Source organism: Podarcis cretensis (assembly GCF_951804945.1).
Source record: "Podarcis cretensis genome assembly, chromosome: 8".
NCBI classification, from domain to species: Eukaryota; Metazoa; Chordata; class Lepidosauria; order Squamata; family Lacertidae; genus Podarcis; species Podarcis cretensis.
The window spans coordinates 64,793,803-64,813,528 of record NC_137177.1 but is presented as its reverse complement, the minus strand read 5'-3'; the positions used below and the strand labels follow the sequence as shown (position 1 = coordinate 64,813,528).

The 19,726-nt window shown below is 50.5% G+C and overlaps 1 protein-coding gene across 4 annotated transcripts; it reads right to left on the bottom strand.

Annotated features, from left to right (window-relative positions):
• Positions 1-597: 597 nt before the first annotated feature.
• Positions 598-13,965, bottom strand: LOC307222574 (RNA-binding Raly-like protein). Of its 4 annotated transcripts, none has more exons than XM_079987969.1 (7): positions 13,779-13,965; positions 11,614-11,692; positions 4,536-4,586; positions 4,206-4,354; positions 3,100-3,213; positions 2,284-2,438; positions 598-980 (listed from the first exon to the last, which is right to left on the bottom strand). In XM_079987969.1, the coding sequence occupies exons 1-7, from the start codon at positions 13,948-13,950 to the stop codon at positions 942-944; spliced, it is 759 nt and encodes a 252-aa protein (XP_079844095.1). In that variant the 5' UTR covers positions 13,951-13,965; the 3' UTR covers positions 598-941. The 4 variants fall into 4 exon arrangements, with proteins under 4 accessions (XP_079844095.1, XP_079844096.1, XP_079844098.1 ...); XM_079987970.1 differs by having other exon boundaries at positions 4,536-4,583; XM_079987972.1 differs by lacking the exon at positions 13,779-13,965 and adding an exon at positions 13,538-13,767 and having other exon boundaries at positions 4,536-4,583.
• Between the last annotated feature and the right edge of the window lie 5,761 nt (positions 13,966-19,726).

The window sequence follows — 19,726 nt, the reverse complement described above, 5'->3', positions numbered from 1 at the left end:
TGGCTGCATGCCACCTCCAAGGTCCAAGGCAGCACACAGATGCCTCTAAACAGCGGTCCCTGCTGGGAAACTCCTCAGGAAAAGGCTTTGGTTGTCACCTGGGCTTTCCAGAAGCACCCAACCAGCTTCTGTGGCAAACAGGATGCTGGATTAGACCTGCAATGGGAATTCTTTGGCCCTCCAGATGTTTGGCTGAAGCATATGAGTCCAGGCTGATGGAAGCTGGGAGAACAACATCTGGGGCGCTACAGATTTCCCATCCCTGGATTGGATGGGCTTTGTGTCTGATCCCACAGGACTTCTCTTCTGAGTCTAGAGCAGCCTTTCTTAACCTGGTGGCGTCTGGATGCTTCGGACTACAACTCCTCAGCCCTAAGACAAATTGAGCAATGGTCAGGGATTATGGGAGTTGCAGTCCAGCAACATCTGGGGGGCTGGGGACTCCTTTGCCCACATACCTGGGAGGAAGCCCCACTGAAGCTCATGGGATGTACTTCTGAGCAGACACGTCAGGCTCAGAAATGATAAAAGGCAGCAATCAATCTGGCCTGGCACATGGTAAATCCGTAGCCAAGACAGGCAGCAAGCAACACATCATTATCAGTAGGAGATGGCAACTGCTTTATTTTTTGTTTAATGCTGAGCTGGGCAAGTGCGAAGTTGGCACTGCCTGCTTTGCCCACCCGTCTCCCACATTGGCATATTTTAATTTTCACAACAAAGAACACCAAGCTGCTACTCCCTCGAACGCGCCACAGGAGTCTCTCTCTGCCAGGCCAGAAAAAGGTGCGAGGGAGACCATGGTGGGCCTCTCGGCCTCTGCACCAGCCCTGACGGCAGGGAACTGACGCCGGACGCAGCACCAGCCAGAGGCATCGGAAGGAATACAAAACACAGGAAGGAAACGCCGGGCAAAGGGGTTGGGGGCACTCCAGGTCCTCTTACTGGCTGCCTTCCAGGTCCAACGTGTGATTCCTTGCCTGCAATGAAAGAAGAGGCTTTTGTCAGCCTCATCTCTGAGGCATAACTCGGCATTTTCCCTGTTGAATCCTCAGCCCCAATCTGCGCTGCATATTTAAAGCAGAGTTGAAGCACTTTAGATGGGCACAGCTCCCCCCGCCAAATAATCCTGGGAACTGCAGTTTGATAAGGGTGCTGAGAGTCAATAGGTAAGAGGTAAAGGTACCCCTGCCCGTACGGGCCAGTCTTGACAGACTCTGGGGTTGTGCGCCCATCTCACTTAAGAGGCCAGGGGCCAGCGCTGTCCGGAGACACTTCCGGGTCACGTGGCCAGCGTGACATCGCTGCTCTGGCGAGCCAGAGCCGCACACGGAAACGCCGTTTACCTTCCCGCTGGTAAGCGGTCCCTATTTATCTACTTGCACCCGGAGGTGCTTTCGAACTGCTAGGTTGGCAGGCGCTGGGACCGAGCAGCGGGAGCGCACCCCGCCGCAGGGATTCGAACTGCCGACCTTTCGATCGGCAAGTCCTAGGCGCTGAGGCTTTAACCCACAGCGCCACCTGTGTCCCTAAGAGTCAATAGGAGGCACCACCTATTCATCTCGGGGAGCTACAATTCCCAGAGTTCCCTGAGAAAAGCAGGAATGGTTGCTAAACTCCTCTGAAGAATTTGGGCCCCTGATGTTTGCTCTACAAGTCTCCCCCTCCCCATGTCCCTCTGGCCATCTTGCCTCTATGATAGGCACAGTCCCTCCAAGTCACATGACAAACACAACATTGATCAAACCAAAACCATTCAAATACTCAACATTTGATGATGGCCGTGACCTGACCTTTGTGCAACTTGTGGAGTTAGTGGGCTTCCAATAGCCTGAGAGAGCTCCTAGCAGCTCACCCACCCCAGAGCTTGCAAGGGGGGTGTGTGTGTGTGTGTGTGTGTGTGTGTTGGGGCACATAATGAGATGCAAAGCTACAGCCCTTGCTTAATGGTGCAGATGCAGGCAAGGCGGAAAAGCTTAGGAAACGGTGCAGCCTTGCTTTGCACAAAAAGGCAGAGGGGGAAGGCTCAGTGGGCTCTTGCAAGAGACAATCCTGAGAGACCCCGGTAGCTTTTTCTGCATAAGGTATCACCTTGACCATTGACGCTCTGGACAGGTGCAGTTTGCAATGCTGTAGCAATAAAATGCAGTACTGTATCTGCATGGTATCACACACAAAAAACACATATTGTGTTCCCAAATTTCCACTGAAGAGGGAGAGAGAGATCTGCAGCCTCACGGTTGCTCCCCTTCTTGCTATTCCGCCCTCGGCGCTGCCACTCACCGCCTCTTCGGTGTCTGTGCTCTCCTCTGCACTGTCCACCTCCGGCAGAGCAGCCCGGCCATCCTGCACGGGGCTCTCCTTCCTTCGGGTGGTCTCCCCTGCTGAGTAGGAGGCCTCTGTGCTGGCGGCTGCTTTCTTCTTGACCTCCTTGGAGCCTGAGGGATCAGACAAAGCAGGCAAGCTGGCTACATCACACCACCTTACCCATTCATCACACTTTTCCATACCACCTTTTTCCTGGCGCCGGGTGCCGTTTGTGGTGCTCCCAGGCAATCTCCCACCTAGGCACTGAGCCTAGGTTTGCTATGCTCCGAGCACAATTCAAAGTGTTGATGCTGACCTTTAAAGCCCTGAATGGCCTCGGCCCAGTATACCTGAAGGAGAGTCTCCACCCCCCACCGGTCTGCCCAGACGCTGAGGTCCAGCACCGAGGGCCTTCTGGCAGTTCCCTCGCTGTGAGAAGCCAAGGTACAGGGAACCAGGCAGAGGGCCTTCTCAGTAGTGGCACCCGCCCTGTGGAACGCCCGCCCACCAGATGTTAAAGAGAAAAACAACTATCAGACTTTTAGAAGACATCTGAAGGCAGCCCTGTTTAGGGAAGCTTTTAATGTATAATAGATTATTGTATTTTAATATTCTGTTGGCTGGGGAAACACAAACCTGCTGTAGACAAGGAAGCTACGATTTACAATTTCTGGTCAGTTTTGTGACCAGAGAATCTGATCTTTGCTTTGTGTGCATGTGTGCTTGTGCCTAAGACCTGCAACAAAATGCTGCTGTTCATCCTCACAGCTCCTCAACACTCACACGCCTCACCTGTGGGCTGCTCCCGTCGCTGGTCCATCCGGTCGAGGCTCTCCAGCAAGCTGTCCACCTGAGCTTTAATCTGGCTTAGCTCTCCCTTGATGGAATGCAGCTCCTCTGCTCGCACTGGAAGGGAAAGACAGCATGAGCGGCCCAAACCACGTTACTGACACCCTGCAGAAACCGACGCAGGTGGGGAGGGGTTCACACCAGCTGTTCACTGGTTCTGTCACTGGGAGGCTGTGGGGGGAGGCTACATGTTGTGTTCAAGTGCGTGGATCAAAACCGCAGTCAGCTGGCTGCTCTCCTTAGCTCATGGAAGCTGTGGTGGGCAAGGAGCTCCTATTTACAAATCAAAAGGCCCTTGGCACATGCATGGATACAAAGGTGCCTATGAAGTGTTGCTCTTTTTTGAACTCAGAGCCCATACGAAGTACCGTATTGGCCCAAATATAAGCTGCACCTACAAGCCACTTCTTTAAAATTCGGGGGGGGGGGGAGAAAAAAAGACAATACCCGAATATAAGCTGCTCCCTTAAAATTGTGTCTTGTGCTGGTGGTCCTAGGAGCTACGTGCTGTAGTGGCACCTGCCATCTTGCCTCACTTGTCTCGTTAAAGTCGATTTTTGTAAGGTCGCGCATTTAAGCCACACTTTAACTTTTCATGGTCGGAATTTGGGGAAAAAGTGTGGCTTATATTCAGGCCAATATAGTAACATGTTTCTGCGAGAAACACATCAGGACAAGATAAATGGAAACAAAACCATAGAACCTGTACCCCAAAGACTGGCTGCTGAGTGTAAAACAACACATGAAATTCCTTTCGTTCCCCATCTCCCTGACTACTGTTTCCCACTTCACTGCCTGCTTTACACCCTTCTACGAGACTCCCTGCTCTTCAGCTTTGCTCCCTTTTAGACCCACTTCCTAGCCCACAGGCCACCCAGGTGCTTGTCAGTGTGGGATTTTAGTCACATCCAAACAGACTGCTTTTCTGTCCCTCAGACAGTCTGGACTGCAAACATTCTTTGACAGGCTCGTTCACTATCGGTGCTAAATGCTGAAAGAGTGCCCCTGGCACCTGGGACACCAGGCCCTCTCTGCCCCAAAGTGCTTACACTTCGTTCGGCCCGCTGTGGAGCCGCTGCTGCCCCTCAGCCCCGCGTGGGGACCCAAGCTGGCCTTGCCCCCGGCCCCCAAGTGGCTTCTCCTGGCCTTGACCGGGATGTGACTGATGAGCGGGGGAATCTTCTGGTACTCGTAGACCCTGCAGGAAACGAGAGCAAGAGGGTCAGTTGCAGAATCCCCTTGAAACCACAGCTCAAATGTGGGCGGCCGGGGGGGGGGGGTGTTGCTGAGGTCCAAGGATATGGTGGGGGAAACCCACTCCCACCCGTTATGTTGATGGGCCGGCAATGAGGGAGGGAGAGCAAAGCCCCAAAACACACCTGTAGGGCAAATCCTCTTTATAGAGCTCATAGTCCAGGTCGCAGGTGCTGCTGCAGACAAGAGAAGAAAAGGTAATTCGGCACCATTTCATGCTTCTCAACATCCTCCGCTGCACCACGAGACAGGCGCATGGAAAACTGCCTTTGTATTTTTCATTGTTAAGTAAATCCCCAAATATTTTGCTTTTTTCGCTCTCTGCAATCCGATTGCTTCTTCTAAATCCTTTTTGCTCTGATTATCCATATTTTTAACCATCATTTTTGTTTTTTCTTTATTTAATCTAAATCCTGCCACTTTCCAAATTCTTCCATTTTCTCTAAAAGTTTCTTTGTACTATTAATTGGATTTTCCACCATCACAATCATATCATCTGTAAATGCCCTGATTTTATAAACATTTTCCCCTAGTGTTATGCCTTTTATTTCCTCCACTCCTGGCCCACAGATGGGAAGCTTGGGGGAGGCAGCAATTATCCCTGGGCTCCAGCTCTTATCAGCCCCAGCCAACAAGGCCAATAGCTAAAAATGATGGGAGTTGGGTGTTCCTGTGCTGTTTGAAGGGCCACAGGCACCTCACCCCCACTCTAACCACTGCATCATGCTGCCGCTCCATCTCTACACTGCCTTTCTGCCGCCAGCAAGGCGCCTTGCGACCATTTTTGCTAGAAACAAGACTTGTGTTGCCGCACGCATCTCAAATGTTGACCTGCCACAGGAGGCAGCCCTATCAGCTCCTCTGGTGCTTCGGCTTGAATAAAGGAAGGTTGCAAAACGGGAAGTAAATCTGGGTTTTGTAACTAGTCAGCATGACAGGAGTCTATATGCGGTAGCATATTTAGCATGCCAAATCATGCATGGTGCAAGCTCCCCTGTGCAGATTTTAGGCATTCAAGTGTATATTCATTTTCCAGTTTATACTGGCCCTGGTGCACCTGAGACTAAAGAGGAGAAAGGTTAGTAATGCTTTAGTTGCAGGGGTGCCAGCAAACCCCCACCCCTTGACTTCAGTTGTGATTGGGGGGTTGGACTAGATGAGCCTTGGGGGTCCCTTCCAACTCTACAATCCTACAATTCTGTCCCTTTTGTTTGCTCCCTCAGCTACTGTTCCAGAGGAGTACTACAGGAGCCATGATTTGGCTAAAACTGGAGGGATCGGGGTGGGAGAGGGGGTTGAGTTTGCAGATTTCTTTAAGCCACTCTGCCTTTTCTCCAATAATTTGAGCACTGGAGGAGGTAGCCAGAAGGGAAGGGGGGGGGGCAGAGGAACGAAAGCAAAACAACCAGATCCTAAACAGTTATTGCAATATGTCACATGTTACGTAATTATATTCTATATTAAAACGTATATTTATGCCACTTGAAAGTGAGTGCCTGCCACTTATCCTTTTCCCCCAGAGCATTTGTGGTCGCTGGAAGGTAGGGGCTGGTTTACTCCTTTTCTTCCAGTAGAATCCGGCCTGCAGGATTTTCCTTCTGTTCCCACAAGTAAAAGAACCAGGGGAGTTTTCTTTTCTTTTAAAAAGCTGAAGGTAGGGCAACCTTAAGCACCCAGCACCTCCCTTTTGGCTATGAGCTCTGCTGGCCTATGGGGAGGAAACAGGCCCAGGAGCCTCTTCCAGACACTGGAAGGGGCAAGAACATCCTCCAGGACCCCTAACCCGGCCTGCCCTTTGGCCAAAGTGTGGGGAGTGAGATTGGGTCAAGGCTTCTTTCAGGGAGAAACGCGCTCTATCCGGAGTGGAAGAATCAGCTCGGACCCCCACCCTCCACCCCCTGCTGATCTTCCATCAGAGATTCTTGATTTTACATTTCACGGATGGTGGTTTCTGTGTGCCAGCTGCCTGCCCTTCAGGTCCAAATGGAAAGGGGTGGAGGGGGGAAGGCTGTCAGCAGGAACGCCTCCCCTGAAGGAAGGTGCTGATGTGCCTGTAATAAATCTCATGCCACATGAGCAAGCAAAAGAATGGGGAAGGAACGCTGTGGCAAAGCCCCTATGGGCTGATCTGGCCCACCCCAAAGCGGGGGGCTCTGGGCCCTTTCATCTCCTGCATGACATTTTTTTAATGGGGTGTGTGTGTGGCTTTTCTCTGGACTACATTGCAAGCTGCACCTGCCAACATTCCCTCTTCCCGACGCAACTATTAAAAGGCACACGAGTCCCGAACGGTGTACGGCTGTGGCTTCGTTTCCCGGGAAACCAGCTAGGCCGTTCCTGTCCCCCCCGGACGGAGCGGGAATCTTCCATTTCCCTGCCCTCATCTTGGCCCAGCGTTCCTGCCCAGCTTCTCCCACACAAGATACTTTGCCCAAGAGGAAAGCCTGCACAAATCCATTCGTTTGATCCAGGAAAGGGTCCAGAATCAAGGGGGTGGGTGAGGGGTGAGACCTCCTTATTTCCAACTCCCTCTGGCATTCAGGGGTGTGTGTGTGTCGAATTCTATCTACAGAGCCAGAAAGTGATTGCCATCCCACAAGGGAGTGCGTGGGAGCCAAGTTGCCAGACATCGGCGGGAATGTTTTGCAGAATAATTGAAAAAAAATTCAGCTCCGCTTCCTCTCGGAAGCCTCCCCCTCGCTGTGCATCTGCACCGTCAATCTCTGTAGTGGCTGCCTCGATGCCAGGAGATTGTTTTGTGCAGCTTTTCTCTGCCTGTCCACTCAGGAAATCTCCCTAGCACAGCAGCAACCATGTCCCGGGGTGATGGCTTGTCCATCTCCTAAAGGAAGGGCTCTGGCATTGGCCAAACTGGCTCTGGAAGGTGGCGGGGGGCATGAAGCTCCCCCCTCCACCCTTTGGCCCAACCACACAAGGCGAACAGGACAGCCATCATTCCCCCTCACTGCAAGAAGCGAAGTTACAGGGAACCAGGCAGAGGGCCTTCTCGGTAGTGGCGCCCTCCCTGTGGAATGCCCTCCCCTCAGATGTCAAGGAGATAAAGAGCTACACAACTTTTAAAAGACATCTGAAGGCAGCCCTGTATCAGGAAGCTTTTAATGTTTAATGTTTTATTATGTTTTTATATGTGCTGGAAACTGCCCAGATGGGTGGGGGGCAAAAGGACTCTTTCTATCCTTAGATTCTACAAATACAGAGGTCTATTAAAAAAAAGAAAAAGCCTAGGGGAATGTCAACAGCCAGTTGTGGCCACCATTATTTTCTTCTGGGACTGCTCACTGAAGAATGGGGCAGGGAATGGGGAGAAGTTCTCCTGGGGTGCCTTGGTGGTCATCTTATTGTATAGCCAGCCCTGCAAGTCTCAAACACTGCTGTCCTCTGGTTGCTGTTACTTGACCCATGTTTTGCAGATTAATTTTTTTTATTGTTTTACAAGGAACCCCCAAAAAATTCCAGAGCAGAACCAGCAGGACTGCCACTGGTAGAAGGGGCAGCTGATCGTCCCTTCCCCATAACTAGCAGAATCGTAAGAACTTGCACAAAATAAACCAGCACATTTGCACGGCTAATTTCGCGCAGGGTACAGAATGCCCAGAATGGGTGTTTCGTTATCTTTAGGGAGAATACACAGACCCTGGCTTATGGCACGGGGGTTTCTTTCTGCATCACAGCCCTTCTTTCTCTGGCTCCAGCAGACCAGATTTCTTGAAGAGCGTTGAAGAAAAGGCAGGAAAGTGTGTATCATACACAAGAGACACTTCGGATGGCCTGAGCTCTGGTGGGCAAGAACCTGAGTGATGAAGGATGCCTGATGAAGGCCTGCGAAGGCGAAGGCCATAATAAAACCTATTGCTTTCCTGTGCTTTCTCTTCTTTCACAGGCTCTTTGTATGCAACGGGGCAGATCCTGGAACTCAGCCAGTGCCAAACCCAGGCAGGGGCCAAATAGTGGAGGAGGAGAAGGCCTGCAAACCAGGGAGGGTGCTCAGCTCCCGGGCCTATTCCTCTGGGCTGCAGAACAAAGGGAGCTATAGGGTTTCAGAAGGATTGAAGAATGGCTCACGCCGGCCGGCAATAGCAACACCCCTCCTTTTAAAGACACGGCGAGACGGCACATTGGCAGCCACAAGGGAAGCCAAAGCCAGGAATTTGGGAAAAGCTGTTGCATAGCAGCTATTGTTTGCCCCTCCAAGTTATTTTGGGAGGCTTTGTTCAGTCCTTTTGTTTTCCAAGTTTCCATCTGTGGGTTCAGCAACGCTGGTTCTTACTCCTGTGACCACAGGCCTGCAAGGCCACAATCCTGGGGGTGGGTGGGTGGAATCGCCTCAGTCCCCTCCAGCGTTCGCTCTCCTCCAGACCCCATTGATTTCCCCTAGGCACATCTTGAGGACACCGCTTCCCAGAGCAGTCTCACCCAGCACACGGCAAATCAGTACCAGGCGGCCACCATTTTAAAATTTCCAACCATGTCCCAAAGCAGCCTTATGGCGGATGCTGTGTGGCATTGTGGGAAATTTAAGATGGCTGCTTGCAGCCACCCTGTGCAAGGGCTCCAGGACAGGGGTCAGCATCAGCGAGTGGGGCTTGGGCTTACTAAGAAACTGCCTTTTACACCCTCAGTTAAATCACTATTCCCAGGATTTATAGCAGTTACATTTAACTGGAAAACCTCCTCCGTCAAAACAACTCATGGAGAGACAGAGTTGTTATGTATCCTGAATTTCTGAGTCCAAGAGATGGAGAGATAGGCTGTCCTAGCAGGCTGCTCTCCCCTAGAAGGAACAGGTCAATTGCTTGGGGGTTCTCCTGGATTTGGCCTTCTCACTCGAGGCTTGGATGACTTCAGTGACTAGGATTGTATTTATAAAAATAAATAAATAGGAGTGCCTTTTACCAGCTCCATCCAGTTTGCTGGTTTTGGAGAAAGACACCTTGACCACAGTAGTCCATGTTCTGGTAACTTCCTGACTGCCATACTACAAGGTGCTCTACATGGGGCTGCCCTTGAAGACAACTCAGAAGCTTCAAATGATCCAAAATGCAGTGGCAAAATTACTGGCTGGGGTTCCGCTTATAACAGACACGACTCCTGTTATAATTGCCAGTTCATTTCCATGGCCAATTCAAGGAGCTCACACTGGTGTTTAAAACCCTGAACGGCTAAGGCCACAAATATATGAAAGCTTGCCTCCTTTCCCTACAGACCCTCTCAGCTGTTAAGATCAGGCAGAGGGGTCTCTCTCTCTCTCTCAGGGCTAGGCTTCCTCAGCTTCAGCAATGCGTAAGTGGCCACCCAACCGTTTCCCGAGTCTGCTTCTAGACAGGTGTTTTTGGGATGTATTTTTGCAGCATCTGCACAACTGCGTTGGCATCAAAACGCCATCTCTTATCCCCCGCCCATTTACCCTTTCTGCAGGGGAAATCCAATCATCACAACAAATCCTGTTGCTAGCAACTCATCTGAGATATCTCAACAGCCCGCTCGCAATTTTTTTGCGCTAAGATGCACCGAGAGCCTCTGAGGGCTATGAAGCAGGTTAACAATTGTTCTAAATTAATAATAAAACCAACCCCATCCCTGTCTGGGAGCACCACTAACCTCCTGTTCTGTCTTGCCTTTGCCCTGGAGCCGTTTCTGTCCTACCTACAAGCTGCTCGTGTCACAGCTCCTTCACACAGGGAGATCAGGCAGAGATTATGGTTGGATAACCAGTACCGGATCCCACCAGAATCTAAGAGGACGGCAAAAGAGTCTTGCAGTCACTGTCTCCCCCACCCCCATCCCCACGGCTCCCTCTTCTCAACAGCTACAACCAAACAATTTCCATTACCAGCCATATAAATAAAAAAATGCAAAAAAAAAAAAAAAAACCACCAACAAGCCACCCTTCTGCCTAATCCCAGGGTTATAATCTGTTTTCTTGGCAACAGAATACCCTCCACGTGAGGATCTAGATGAAGCAAAGCGGCGATAGAAGAGCACAGTGCTCGTCCCTCTTTCTACAGTCCTGGAAAATAGGAAACTGAACGCAGCCCATGCACATGAAACAGGGTGGCATCGAAAAGAAAGCAGAATAGCAGCCAGGCCCGGTTAGTGGCTTTGGGGGAGGGGGTTCCACAACCGCAATGCTACCATAGAAAAAGCTCTCCCCCTGGAGTCTGCCTGACTGGGAGTTGAAGCAAAGCTACAAATACGTTTCCCACATTTAAGTTCTGGCAAACCATTTGATTGTCCCATTCTGGAGCAGCCCAATGCTTCCGAACAGTTTGCAAGAGCAGCCCCACTTATCACTTAGTGCAGTAGTCAAGCCCGCACCTATCCCTTGGGCTTCCATGCTCCCCTTTCCTAGCACTGCTCCAGCTTTGCGTGTCATGAGCTAATGAAGAAAAAAGGCAATCCATCTGAGGGCAGCTGGAGTCCAGTTGCAAGAGGCACAGAAATATAGCAAGCAGCACATTTCTCGGGCAGAGGATAAACAGTGGCTGGAAACTTTCAGTTACCAGAGCGTGAGTAGCTGTGGCAAAAACCATCTGCCAGCAACTCTGGGTGCAAAAAGCAGCAGTGACGCCTCCTGATGGGAGCCAAGCAGCCACTCTAGACCAAGCAGAGGCTTTTTTGAAATACCCACAACGTCCCAACACCATGTCTGGACATTGTGGGGAATTTTAAACGGCAGCTTGTCACCACCCAGCAGAGGAGTGCTCAAATCCCCACTCGGTCATGACGCTCACCAGGTGACCTCGGGGGACAGTCACGCCTCTCCGCTTAATCTACCTCGCAGGGTTGTTGTGGGGGATTAAAGGAGGTTGGGGAGAACTATGTTCACCATCTTCAACATCTTGGGACGGGGGAAGGTGGAACACGAAGGCAACAAGTGCAAATCAATAAAAATAAATAGTTCACCACCAGCAACCAGGAATTCCATGCCAGGGGGTGCCCTGGAACTCAACCCAGGCAGTGAAGAAGATTCTCAGGGCCATTTCCGAAGGCCGGGCATCATGACCAGGTCATAAGCAACTGGTATAACTCCCATCACCCCGAGTATTGACCTTGCTGGCAGGGGCTGATGGGAGCTGGAGTCCAACAACTCCTGGAGGGCCCCACAGATTGCCCTTCCCTGCCTAGACACAGTAAACAGGACATTGCACAGCCGGATCCAATCCGTGGTGACAAAAGACTCACGGGTACAGGCCTCCGCTGTGTTGCCTCTTCTGGCTTGGCCTGGCGTGGCTCAGTTTAGGCTCCCGGGCCATGTCGAGATCTAGAGAAAGAGGAAGACCATGAGAGAGAAACCCCAGGGCAAGAAGGAGGCCAGAAGCCCAGGAGGGGGCAGGCTGAATGGAGGCCGCTGTCACTCCAGAAGGGACCCCCTAACAAAGTCCAAGGCTGACCCCCCTCCGGCAGGGCAGATCCTTAGAACATCTCACAGGGATATAAACCAGCTTAGATTTTTCAAGTTTGTGTACAGACAAGAGTAGTCTCTATACTGTAGATACAAGGAACTGAAATGCGTTATTATTATTATTAGATATTATTAATTTACTCACCCTAAGGGTAGGTTACAGCGATAAAAACTATACAGTATCAAAAACAATTAAAGCAACTTAATGGTGTCAGCAGAGGCAGTGTCCCATCGTGGGGGGGGGGTGACCAAAGAGACCTCCGCCTCCCCATTCATTTACACAATCTGTCTACAAGGCAAATCAAAGCGGCATCTCATTATTGTCCTTTACTTGGCAGGACAGCAGGGAATAAAAAGACTTGCCTGCTCAACTGCATCTTAATACAGTGGTGCCCCGCAAGACGAATGCCTCGCAAGACGGAAAACTCACTAGATGAAAGAGTTTTCCGTTTTGGAGGTGCTTCGCAAAACAAATTTCCTATGGGCTTGCTTCGCAAGATGAAAATGTCTTGCGAGTTCCTGGGGTTTTTTTTTCCTTTCCCCCCCCCCCCTTTTCCTAAGTCGCTAAGCCGCTTATCCGCTTAGCTGTCAATGGGCTTGCTTCGCAAGACGAAAAAACCACTAGACGAAGAGACTCGCGGAACGGATTCTTTTCGTCTTGCGAGGCACCACTGTACTATAACCAAGTTGAAAAATTAATTAGAACACCATGTTAAGTGTTTACATTTTTTGCCACTGGGCATGAGCCAAAGGGGCAGAATCCCTGCCTGCCACTGGACTCTGCCACACCTCTGAGGCTGGGCATGTGCTCCTTGGGCCTGGGTACTTCCAATTCCAGGGCACCATCAAAAGCCCAGCATCAGGGGCCTTGAGCTGGAGCCCTTGGGCAACTGGCATGCTGGACCCAGGCATCCTGAGCCCCGTTTCCTGCAAGGCAGAGAGAGAAATGTGGAGAGGGGTCCCGACTTCCTCATCCCAGGGCAAAGATGCTTCCTCTTGGTCTGGCAAGGGAAAGTTTCCCAGAATCTGAAGAGGCCAGAGTCTCAGGATGGACACAGAGGCCAGCGAGGGTCTTCCTGAGCAAGGGCCGGGGAGGGGGGTCCAGTAACTCTTCTCCGTCCCACCCTCAAACGGCCTCCAAGTGCATCAGCGCCCGATCCCACGGCAGGTCCCCGCCTGGGGGTTCATAGAAGCCCCACCCCCAGACCCCTCCAAGTTGCCCTAGCCACCTCTTGCGCTGCAGGCCTCAAAAAAATAAAAAATAAAAATGCCAATTTCTCTCTTTCCTTTTTTTAAGAGAGAGCTCTCGTCAATCCTCATCCAACTTTCTTCCCACCCAGAGTTGGGCCCAGCAAAGATGTCTCTGAAGGATTCGGAATTGACCCCCCCCCCTTGCTTCGTTCTGCAAGCAAGAGGCGCAAAGCAAATGGAAGGGCGCGCGCGTGCGCCCCTCCTGCGCAGCGAAATCAAAGGAGGCGGCATGGGGCTTTTGATGGGGACCCAGCGGATACACCCTCCTCTCTCTCCCCCCCCCCCCACGCTTCCCCCTTCCTCTTTCATTGCTTCCGGGCGGTGGAGCCCCCGCTCCTAGTCCCCTTTTGGGGAGGAGGGCGACTCCCCCCCCCACTCCCAAGTACGCAACCCGGGGGTGAGGCGGGGGTTATGGAAGGGGGGGAAACACACACACACAGGAGCGGTACTCACAGCGCCAGCCCCCTTCCCGGCTGCCGAAGAGGGTCATGCCACCCCCAAAGGGGGGAGGGGAGGAAGAGGGGGGGAGCCCCACGCCCGGCCTGCCCAGCAACGAGGAAGAGACGCCTTTCTCTCTCTCCTACGAGCCCCCAGCAAGGTGGTTGCAGCAGCCTAAGCGCTCTTGGCTAAAGAAAGGAGGGTCTCTATCTGCCTCCCTCCCTCCCCAGCCTGAATGTTGGCCGGAGGAACGTACCATCTGCCCTGGTGAAGGGGGGGGAGACGAAGCAGGAGGGAACGAACCATCTCCGCCACCCGGCGGGGGGGGCGTTGTGGGAGGGGAGGGGCTGAGCTCCCACATAAACAAACGCCTCTGCTTCTTGAGCTACCAGGGGGCTATTGCCTTGCGGGGGGGGGGCGCCTTGCATGCTCCAGTCCCCTCACCTCCCCCCGCGCAAGGAAATGGTGGGGGAGGTGGAAGCCCCCGGCTCTTCTGCGGCGCATGCGCGAAACTGCAAGAAACCCCCCCCCCCCACCGAAGAAGAGTAGCTGCCCAAGGTGGTGGTCGTGGGACTGCGTGGAGTAACCTCATCGGGCGCCAAGGGAATAAGCAGAAGCCCACCCCCACCCCCCGTTTTCTAAGCCGTGGGACTGCCCCCCCCCACTCTGCAGAGCAACCTCAGGCCATTCAGCCCAGGGACTGAGGCTGCTTCTATTGAAAGCACTTTCTTTGGCCCCCATCTAAGAATTCTGGGAACTGTAGTTTATTAAGGGTGCTGAGAATTGTGGCTGGGGCACGATGATAGCGTCCTGGGTTCTCTCCCCCCAGACGGGAAACAATGTGCATTAAAGGTATGGTGCCTACGCAGCCTAACATGGGGGAGGAACCTTTTGCACTCTGAGGGCCGCATTTTACAGGCAGCCTTCCAGGGGCCACATACCACTGTCTCATGCACACACACACACACACACACACACACACTACTTCTGTATCAAGAGTTCAAAGATTGTTACAAGAATTTTTAGGGCTTATATGTATATATAACAAATGTTCATAAATGTACAAAGCAAACACATATATAAATTTATAAACCACATGTCCAAAACCCACAGGAAAAGTCCTAAGGCCATTTTGACTTTTTCAGTCACCTCAAATATTTCTCTACAAGGTCGAAGGAAATGCAGAAACCTCCCCATTGTCTCTGTCCTCACAAATCCTGCCTTAAGTGCACATTTAAGGTGTGAATAGGCTCAGGAATTAAGTATTATCATTACAAAAGAATGGCCAGGCTCCCCAGGTAATCCAGTCAAGTGACCATTAACAGGTAACCTGGCAGACAGGGTAAAAACAACGCACTCAAATTTCTGTTGTAGACCGCCTTTTCTATGATGTAGGTACTATGTATCTGGGGGGTGGTCTTGGGCTACACCCCTTCTATGATGTATGTATGATGTTTCTGGGGGTGGTCTTGGACTCCAGGGCGGGAAATTTAAAATGTCTATATGAGGGCTTGCACACATGGCTCGGGATCCTCCTCCTCTCTCCTGCGTGTGGGGGAGCACCCTGTTGCAACAGTTAATAAAGACCAGGCTTACTAGCTGCTTTGCTTCTCAATATTCTCTGGTTGGCCTCTGTTATTTTCTCCTATCGATAGAGAACCTACGAAAGGACTCTATATGGGCTCTTGGTACCGCGTAGGGGAAAAGGAGCAGTGGTTTTTTTTACTTATATCATGCCCTAGTCAGGGAAAATAACACTAGAGGAAGGTGGAAAGCAAGGCCAGGGCGGGGTGTGGCTTAAGGAGAGTCACAGGTGCCAGGCCCAGAGACCTGGTGGGCTGCATTTGAGCCCTGGGTCTGAGGTTCCCTATCTCTGGTCTAAAATGGAATATAAATGTAATAAATCAATATTTATAAATGCATAAATAACAGGTGTAGTTCCATGAGAAAGGGTTGGGGATCACAAAGAATATTTTTCCCCTTTCGCAACATCTTGCTAAACTACAGTTCCCATGATACTGTGGGGGGGGGGACGGGACTTGTGGCAATTAACCCTGGTATAGAAGCAGCAAAATCTGGAGGTGCTGGTATTCAGGATTTATTTTAGGAGGAGGGGCAGTACCGAGCTATCTGTGATGTGATTGGTCAGTTAAGTATTTTTAATTATTTACTTGAAATTGGGGGCGGGGCAACTGCCTGCCCTGCTACCCTATGACTATGCCCATAGAGCATGTTTGTGGGTGGCCAAATTTTGCTCAAAATGCGCCACTCCTGGGCCCCTAAACTTCTTGCAGTTCTGGGGAAACAGTTCCAAGATGGTGCTGCTGGGAAGATTTCCTAACTAGGTGCTAACACCATCAAGAGTTGTGTTGTTTAATAGTAACTTCATGTGGCCTGTGCAAGTTAAATGGGAACGCAGAAAGCTGCAAGCACAATGTAAACTGTGTGGACGAGCCAAGTGCACTAGGAGAAATGAGGTTTTCTAATTCCCCCTCCTTCTCCTCCCCAAGCCTCTTCACATCCAGCTGTCTCTCCAGCACCCTCACAGGAGGCAATTTGCAACATGTCACACACACACACAGAGAGAGAGAGAGAGAGTTCCCAACCCCTTTGCAAATGGAGTGTGTGCTGCAGCCATGCTTTGCTTAGGAGGCAGAGGTGTCAAGCAAGAGAGGGGAGGAAAAGCAAAAGAGAGATAAGAGGGAAATTGAAAATCACTGGCAATTTGCAACTGGGGGGGACAGGCAGTAGCTGGGGCTGTGCATCCATCTTCATAAGGAGTTCTCAGGATTAATGTAGGAAAGCATCAGTCACCCACACTAGGCCAGGCTCCGAGCTTTATCAGCAGGAAGAGAAAGCCTGGTAGGGGTTAGTAGGGATGGGGCACAGTATTCCCCCCCTCTTAACAGCAAAGGATGCGAATTCAGGCCCAGGTTATGAATCCACCTGTGTACACACACCATACCTTTAGAGCACATTTAAAGCCCACAACATCCCCAAAGAATCTTGGCTGTGGTAGCTTCCCCCTCACATAGCTACAGTTCCCAGCCCCCCTGGCAAACTAAAGTTCCCAAGATTCTTTGAGGGAGGTCATTCGCTTTAAACTGGAGTTGTCTTCCAATAGAGGACTGCTTTAAGTACTGCTAGTATATGGATACTGAGTTAAAAGATGCTGATCAAAATGTACACCATGTATATTATTAGATCAGACCTTTGTCGTTTCCAAGGGACTCCTTTTTGGAAAGCGCTAGGCAAGATTTAAAAGCCTGATCTTCAGAATTAAAAAGTGGGATGTTGGGGCGAGAAGCATTGCTAAAGAAAGGATCTTTTTTTAAAAAAGCATTTCCTTTGATTTCTTTTTATACTTTATGGAGCCTGAGCTCAGACAGCACAGGCAAGCAAGCAATTAAACAGGGATTTGAGCCTGTAGCGTGCACACTTACCGTATTTTTTGCACCATAACACTCACTTTTTTCCTCCTAGAAAGTAAGGGGAAATGTCTGTGCGTGTTATGGAGGGAATGCCTACAGGTGGCATGCCTACAGATTTTCCTCCTCTAAAAACTACGTGCGTGTTATGGTCGGGTGCGTGTTATAGAGTGAAAAATACGGTAATATACCTGCTGACAACTCAGCATGTACAGCCACTTGGCTAGCTGGGGGGTGGGGAATGGATGCCCATGACACAGCAAGGTGCCTTATTGCAAGTCAGGCTCTTGGTCCATCTTTCCCATTCTCACCTGGAGATGCCAGGGATTGAACTCAGGAACTTCATAATGCAAAGGGCATGTCTTACCATGGAATCAGGCTTACTACCAATTTATAAGCCAGGCCTGTTGCTGTCCCTTTAACCCGCAGTTTGATCTGCAGAAGTTAGCAGGTGATCCCATTTACCTCCAGGCCCTCAGAAGTTCCATTTGCTGATTTCTAACAATGAAACGGCTTTTTTAAAAAAATACAACTGAATTTACTTAATAACATTACATTAGTATGTATGGTCTTGGGGTGGGGGGGGGAGATTACAAAACAATGACAGTTCAATTCTATACAATACTATTCACCATACATTCATTACAAATATACATAAGACTTCTCACCACCCCCTAATGCCTTTACTTTTTCTGTTTTCCTATTAAACATATAATTGTAACTTTAAACTAATTATACAATCTTATAGTTTCTTACTGCTTCTGAAACCTTTTACTTTATAATTCATACTGTATGTACAGAAATCATTCAAACGCTGTCATAGACACTGCACCACTGTTGTATTTCATCAAATAGTTCTTTAACATGTCCCATTTTGGACAAAGTCCTGATTTACATTACCTCTCAGCCTATTCATCATTTGAGCCATTTCGGCAAATTCTACCAGTTTGTTCTGCCACTCAGTTTTTGAAGGAACCCTCTCCCCCTTCCAATTTTGTGCAGTTAGAATTCTTGCTGCCGCGGTTGCACACAGAAAGTTTCCTTTCACATTTTTGGGTATTTCTCTCCCTACAATCCCAAGCAGGAAGGCCTCAGATTTTTTTGGAAATGTTCTTATAATTTTTTTTAGTTCGTCGTATATAATATTCCATACCTCTTTAATTTTGGAGCAGGTCCACCACATATGGATCAGACAGGCTTTTTCTCCCTGGTCAGTTGACCAAACTGTTGGTTTGCAAGCCCCCTCCATAGAGGCTGGCCCCTCTCACTGTCCCCGGAGCTTGCTTACCGGTAACCTCCTCTGGCTGACTTCCCGGACAAACCACCGACTTCCCCACTGGCTGCTGAAATGGCCACCTTCCTGTGGATGCTCCCACATAGGGGTAGGCAAGCAACTCTCCAAAAAAGAGTCATTTTCTAAGAACATAAGAAGATGCCCTGTAGATGCCAAAGGGGAACCATCTAGTTCCAACATCCTTGTCTCACAGTGGTCCAATCAGAGGCCACCAAAGGGAAACCCACAAGCACAAGAGCACTCTCTCCTCCTGTCGCTTCCATCAACTGTTACTCAGAAGCAATGCTGTCTCTGGCTGTGAAAACAGAGCTGCTTCGGCGTTGGCGATCACTCGTAGCCGAGTAAGATTGTTTTCCATAAACACGGTTTTAACAGTGAGTCCATAAGTGACCGTTAGGTCCAGTCGCGGATGACCCTAGGGTTGTGGTGCTCATCTCGCTTTACTGGCTGAGGGAGCCGGCGTACAGCTTCCAGGTCATGTGGCCAGCATGACTAAGCCGCTTCTGGCGGACCAGAGCAGCGCACAGAAACACTGTATACCTTCCCACCACAGTGGTACCTATTTATCTACTTGCACTTTTGATGTGCTTTCGAACTGCTAGGTTGGCAGGAGCTGGGACCGAGCAACGGGAGCTCACCCCGTCATGGGGATTCGAACCGCCGACCTTCTGATAGGCAAGCCCAAGAGGCTCAGTGGTTTAGACCACAGCGCCACCCGTGTCCCGTGTCTGTGTTTACACTACATTTTTTTAGATTTGCCTTGAGAGAGTCGTTAAACCTCTTTTGTTGACCACCAGCATCACACTTTCCATTTTTAAGTTTGGAGTAGAGTAGCTGCTTTAGTAGTTGCTTTTGGAAAGAGAGCATAGCTGTCATGGCTAGTGTGTGATGAGAGAGGGAGAAAAGCACCCCTGTTCTCTTTTTGTGGGTGTAATATTGATTGTGGAACTCTCCCTGTTGTCCTGAGAAACATCCTGTGGAAAACCTTTCTCCAAATGGCAGGCCAGATCCTGAGGTCGCTCAGCTCCCATGGGCCATTTCAACCAGGTGACGAGCCTTCTCTTTGCAGGAAGGGTCTGAAAGCAGAGCACCTGGGCAAGGAAAGAGGGCTTGGCAGGGTCTGCCAATCAGCTGATGGAGCCTCATCTTTACCTGTTGCCAGGTGTAGGGCAGGAGGGGAATAGCTTGAGGAAAACAGCCTCAGGGGCCACCTTGATTCCCAGTGCCAGGAATCCAGCACAGCCAGGCACTGAGCCGCCCTGCCCAGCTGCTGCTTTAAACCTCTCACCACTACTTATTGCCATGGGGACGAGGAAGAATTAGTTTCTGAACAGCAGCATTATCACCCTGTCAGTATGGAGAGAGAAAGCTGGGAGAGTTTGGTTGGCAGATGGGGAGGACGAATGGGGTGAGGCACTAAAAGGAGGAAAGGCTGATGGACTGAAGGAGCTCAGTGATCTTAGGCTGGATCTGTTAGGAACC